General features: G+C 39.2%; 1 protein-coding gene across 1 annotated transcript; it reads left to right on the top strand.

Moving 5' to 3' along the window:
- Positions 1–447: 447 nt before the first annotated feature.
- On the top strand, positions 448–5,765 carry LOC129798192 (GDNF-inducible zinc finger protein 1-like). Its single transcript, XM_055841217.1, has 3 exons — positions 448–661; positions 806–1,587; positions 4,813–5,765. The coding sequence occupies exons 1-3, from the start codon at positions 539–541 to the stop codon at positions 5,681–5,683; spliced, it is 1,776 nt and encodes a 591-aa protein (XP_055697192.1). The 5' UTR covers positions 448–538; the 3' UTR covers positions 5,684–5,765.
- The last annotated feature ends 416 nt before the right edge of the window (positions 5,766–6,181 follow it).

The raw sequence follows: 6,181 nt of genomic DNA, 5'->3' as shown, positions 1-6,181 counted from the left end.
AGAAATAATGTCATCTATACCTCCCAAATATTCATTTTGAGAACCGTGACTGTAATTATTAAAAATGGTGTTAGAAAAAACTTTAAATTCCATTCTTCCAGCACAAGTTTTTTGCCAAATTTATCCAAAACATACAACTAGAAAAATTTGATATGAAATTCAGATTAAAAAAAAAATTAAATACTTTTTCAATACAGTATCTATATGCTCTTGAATAAAAAATCGTTGCATTTCAAAAAGTTTGTCGCCCGAATTTCTGTCTAATTCGGCTGACATTTCGCTCCCATATGCCCGAATTTGGAGAGTCTGTCTACTGTATTTCAAAAATATTTAATAAATTACAGCGAAACTACTGAACAACACTGTTCCCATGTAAAAAACCATTGCCAACGTAGAATAATTTAACAACTTACTTACGCGTAATAAATATCCATTTTCGACGAGTTTGACAGTGTAAAACAAGCGATATTTTTTGTGGCTTGGAAAAACATTTCTTGTGTTTGTTTTTCGTGATTTTCTCGATATTTTTCAACAAAAAATGTTTCAAACTGTTGGTAAATTGGAGACGCGATATGATATTGTGACGGTATCAATTAAAAGACCGAGTTTGAAGAAGAAACCACCGAGAAACTTGGAAAGGTTCACCATCACTGAAAAAGAGGTTAGTGGCGCTTGTTTACATTTTTATTTTTATTGTTTTTATTAGTTTTCTTTGGTTTTATTGCAAATAATATTATAATGTTTGATGGAAATTAGACAATAAAAGTTATATTGCAGCTGTAGAAAGTAAAATTTGATGTTTCAGGAAGTTGTTCAAGGGAGTCCTAGGAAGACGCCCGTAAAGCCTTCATGGAAGAGTTCACAGCCCAAGGAGACCCCTCGCGTCACTCGAAGGACTCCAGTGGTGTCTCCTCGAAAACCACCAACCCCAAAAGTGTCCCCACCAAAGAAACCCACGGAAGTGGCGAGGAAATACTTTTGCCTGTTGTGCAATATTGCTCACAACACCAAAAGTCTCCTCCTGCTCCACTTGAAATCCGCCCACAATGTCAATCTCTACAAATGTGACTTTTGTGACGAGGAATTTGCGGATTCGCACTTCCGGGAGCGTCACATAACCGATGTTCATGTGCGTTTCCCAACGGAAGCCCTTCAGGAAATCCCAGACATGGATGATCTGGAGCAGGATCAGGAGGAAACAGTGGAACAGGTAGAGAGTGATCACATGGACACGAATGCCGATGGCTGGCAGACAGATAATGACGATGAGTGGGTACCAAAAGTTGAGGAGAAGACCAAGAAGCGAAAAATCTTAGCGGGACGCATTAGCAAGAGTCCCAGAAGGGTTCTGAAGCATAAAGTGGCCATCAAGGGGACGTCAACGATGTTTGGCAAGAAAAGAGGACGTCCAACCTTGGAAATGATGTTAGAATGGAAAAAGAAGCGGGCGGAACCAGAACCAGTTCCTGAAGAAGAAGATGAAGAAGAAGGAGAAGAGGAGGAAGAAGAGCATTTGGACCAGTTTGATGACGATGAAGGGGAAGTGGAGAACGCTTGGTGGGCCAAACCAAAGGAACTTCCTGATCCGTGAGTATTATTATCATTTCAGGTTTTGTCAAGTTTTCCTTCAACTCGCTCAATTGAACATCCATAAAATTGTTAATTAAAGTCTCCTTCAATTTGGTAGGTTAAAGGTCCTAGTTCTTCGATGCGCTTTTCTTGAAATCTTTGGATCCGTGTTGTCTGCAAATTGTTCTTTAGAAGTTCTCGACACAAATCGTTTATCAAATTTTCGTTCTAGTTGATCAGTCGAATGTCCTTCAAACCGTTCGCCCTGAGGTTCCCCTAAGTTGATCAGTTGCTCCTTCAATTCGTTCGATTTGTCTTCCTCCCAATTCGTTTGATCTAGGTTTCCTTCAACTTGATCAGTCGAATGTCCTTCAGAGCGTTCGATCTAAGGTTTCTTCAAATTGATCAGTTGGTCTTTCAATTCGTTCAATTTATCTTCTCTTCAATTCGTTTGATCTAGGTTTCCTTCAACTTGATCGGTTGTAAGTCCTTTAGATCGTTCGATCTAAGGTTTCTTCAAATTGATCCGTTGACTGTCCTTCAATTCGTTCAATTTATCTTCTCTTCAATTCGTTTGATCTAGGTATCCTTCAATTTGATCCGTTGTGAGTCCTTCAGAGCGCTTGATCTAAGATTTCTGCAAGTTGATCAGTTGCTTCTTTAGTTCGTTCGCTTTATGTTCTCTTCAATTCGTTTGATCTAGGTATCCTTCAATTTGATCCGTTGTGAGTCCTTCAGAGCGTTCGATCTAAGATTTCTGCAAGTTGATCAGTCGCTTCTTCAGTTGATTCGATTTATGTTCTCTTCAATTCGTTTGATCTAGGTTTCCTTAAATTTGATCCGTTGTGAGTCCTTCGGAGCGTTCGATCTAAGATTTCTGCAAGTTGATCAGTCGCTTCTTCAGTTCGTTCGATTTATGTTCTCTTCAATTCGTTTGATTTGGTATCCTTCAACTTGATCGGTTGTGAGTCCTTCAGAGCATTCGATCTAAGATTTCTTCAAGTTAATCACTTGCTTCTTTAGTTCGTTCGATTTATCTTCCCTTCAATTCGTTTGATCTAGGTTTCCTTCAACTTGATCAGTTGAAAGTCCTTCAGAGCGTTCGATCTAAGATTACTTCAAGTTGATCAGTTGGTCCTTCCATTCGTTCAATTTATCTTCCCTTCATTTCGTTTGATCTACATTTCCTTCAATTTGGTCGGTTGAAAGCCCTGGACATCGTTTGATGGATTGATCTAAGATTCCTTCAAGTTGATCAGTCGCTTTTTCAGTTCGTTCGATTTATGTTCTCTTCAATTTGTTTGATCTAGATTTCCTTCAACTTGATCGGTTGTAAGTCCTTCAGATCGTTTGATCTAAGATTTCTTCAAGTTGTTTAGTTGCTCCTTCAATTCGTTCAATTTATCTTCCCTTCAATTCGTTTGATCTAGGTTTCCTTCAACTTGATCAGTTGAAAGTCCTTCAGAGCGTTCGATCTAAGATTACTTCAAGTTGATCAGTTGGTCCTTCCATTCGTTCAATTTATCTTCCCTTCATTTCGTTTGATCTACATTTCCTTCAATTTGGTCGGTTGAAAGCCCTGGACATCGTTTGATGGATTGATCTAAGATTCCTTCAAGTTGATCAGTCGCTTTTTCAGTTCGTTCGATTTATGTTCTCTTCAATTTGTTTGATCTAGATTTCCTTCAACTTGATCGGTTGTAAGTCCTTCAGATCGTTTGATCTAAGATTTCTTCAAGTTGTTTAGTTGCTCCTTCAATTCGTTCAATTTATCTTCCCTTCAATTCGTTTGATCTAGGTTTCCTTCAATTTGATCCGATGTGAGTCCTTCATATCGTTTGATCTAAGATTTATTAAGTTAATCTGTTGAAGGTCCTTCTATTCGTTCGATTTGTGTTCTCTTCAATTCGTTTGATTTAGGTATCCTTCAACTTGATCGGTTGAGAGTCCTTCAGAGCGTTCGATCTAATATTTCTGCATGTTGATCAGTCGCCTTTTCAGCTCGTTTGATTTATCTTACTCCCAATTCGTTGGATCTAGGTTTCCTTCAATTTGATCCGTTGTGAGTCCTTCAGAGCGTTCGATTTAAGATTTCTTCAAGTTGATCAGTCGCTTCTTCAGTTTGTTCGATTTATGTTCTCTTCAATTTGTTTGATCTAGGTTTCCTTCAATTTGGCCGGTTGAAAGCCCTTGACATCGTTTGATCTAAGATTTCTTCAAGTTGATCAGTCGCTTTTTCAGTTCGTTCGATTTATGTTCTCTTCAATTTGTTTGATCTGCGTTTCCCTCAACTTGATTAGTTGTGAGTCTTTCTAATCGTTTGATCCAAGAATTCTTCAAGTTGATCAATTTGTCCTTCAATTCGTTCAATTTATCTTCCGTTCAATTCGTTTGATCTAGGTATCCTTCAATTTAATCCGTTGTGAATTCTTCAGAGCGTTCGATCAAAAATTTCTTTAAGTTGATCACTTGCTTCTTTAGTTCGTTCGATTTATGTTCTCTTCAATTCGTTAGGTTTCCTTCAATTTGATCCGGTGTGAGTCTTTCTGATCGTTTGATCTAAGGTTTCTTCAAGTTGATCAGTTGCTCCTTGAATTCGTACAATATATCTTCCTCCCAGTTCGTTTGATTTAGGTATCCTTCAATTTGATCCGTTGTGAGTCCTTCAGAGCGTTCGATCTAAGATTTCTGCAAGTTGATCAGTCGCTTCTTCAGTTCGTTCGATTTATGTTCTCTTCAATTCGTTTGATCTAGGTTTCCTTCAACTTGATCAGTTGAAAATCCTTCAGATCGTTCGTCAATTCGGTTGATTTGTGTTCCCCTCAATTAATTTAATCTACGTTTTCTTCAAACGTAATCAGTTGTAAGTTTCACATCGTTCGATCTAAGTTTCCTTCATCGCTAGCCAAATCGTTACCCCTAGGTTTCCCTAAATGCAGTCGATCGAGAGTTCTTCAGATCGCTCGATCATTTTTTCTAGAACTTGGTCAATCGAAGATTTTTGAACTAGTTCCATCAAATCTTTGATCTAAGTTTGTTTGTTCAACTCGTTCTTGGTTTCTTCAAATCTTTCGATCTGTTTCCTTCGTTTCCTTCAGCTTCCGTGGAACGATTTTTAAATCTTTTCATCAATGTTCCGTCAGTGATTCATTCTCCCTTGTTATCTACTATTTTTCTGCAAAGTCGAATGATCTTGTCTTCCTTCCTGTTTGAACGTTCTTGTCTCCCCGGACTTCCTTGCAGAACAAAAGCCTTGAAGGATAAGAACAAAATGTGTCATATTTGTGGTGAGATGCGGGTGACTTTGGCCGCCCATTTGAAGAAGATGCACACAAACTACAGCAACTGTCCGCAATGCAGCGGGAAGATCGTCGAAGGTGCCGCGGTACCGCATCAATGCCCCACTAGGCGACCAACCTACAAATGCACCTGCGGCATGGACTACAACGTCCGGGAGCATATGCACGGGCATCTTCTGGAGAAGAACTCTCCGAAGCACGAGATCCAGTGTCCCAGTTGTGAAGAAACTTTTCGGGACTTTGGGCAGTATCACGATCATATGGATGTTGTTCATCCGGCGCCATTCGTCTGCAATGTTTGTGGGAAGCGTTTCACGAAGAAGAATAATCTCAAGTCTCACATGTACAGCATCCATGTCATCGAGAAGCCACTGATGAGGTGCGAAATATGCGGGGCAGAGTGCAGAGGAGACAGGAACATGAAGAGGCATATTATGCATGTGCATCGGAAAGCCACGAGGATCAACTGCGAAATTTGTAAAATCAGCATCTTCGATAAGGTTTCCCTAAGGCGTCACATGATGTACAAGCACGGTCTCAAGAAGGAGTACGTCTGCAATGTGTGCAAGAGAGAATTCGCAACGGCTGATGCTCTCAGGTATCACATAACCACTCACACTGGAGACCGGCCCTACCCTTGTCCCTTCTGCCCGAAAAAGTTCAAGATCAATTCGGAACTGAGGAAGCACTACAGGGCTCACAAGGAGTTGACCATTAAGTGTCCCTCTTGCAGTCTCTACTGCCTGAATGAGGAGGATTTGAGGAAGCACATCAGGCGCTTCCCAGCTCATGACGTCAAGTTTTTGATTGAATAAATTACTTGAAAATTCTTTAAATGGAAATAAAACATGTTTTGGAAATACTATAAGATATTAAATAAATATATTCTTCTGCAAACCTAGCGTTTGACTAATTCGAGTAGAACTAATTCGGACCAGAAATAAAATGTCTGGAGATAGTGTTTTTAAGGGGGGTCGCCGAAAACTGTGAGTCGATATCTCTTACCGTTTGAACTCAGTTTAAAAAATCTTTAAAGTCTATTATCTCGGAAACTATGAGAGATAGAGGCCTCAAACTTTACATCCATTTAGAGCCTCTTTCAGGCTTGATTGGGAGACAAAGTGAAAGATGGCCGCTTCGTAATCCGGATAGTTTTTTTGAATTTGTGCAACGTCTCGAAAATACATTAACAAGTTTTTTTTTGTTGATTTTTTGTAGAATTAGGGAATAAGTTTTAAAGGTGATTAGAAAGACATAAATAGAGAATTCTATGCTATTATACTTCATTTACTAAACAAAAACATCACAGGATA

This window comes from Phlebotomus papatasi, chromosome 1, assembly GCF_024763615.1.
Source record: "Phlebotomus papatasi isolate M1 chromosome 1, Ppap_2.1, whole genome shotgun sequence".
Lineage (NCBI taxonomy): Eukaryota > Metazoa > Arthropoda > Insecta > Diptera > Psychodidae > Phlebotomus > Phlebotomus papatasi.
Note: the sequence above shows the minus strand (reverse complement) of the source record. Positions and strands in the feature narration are given on the sequence as shown.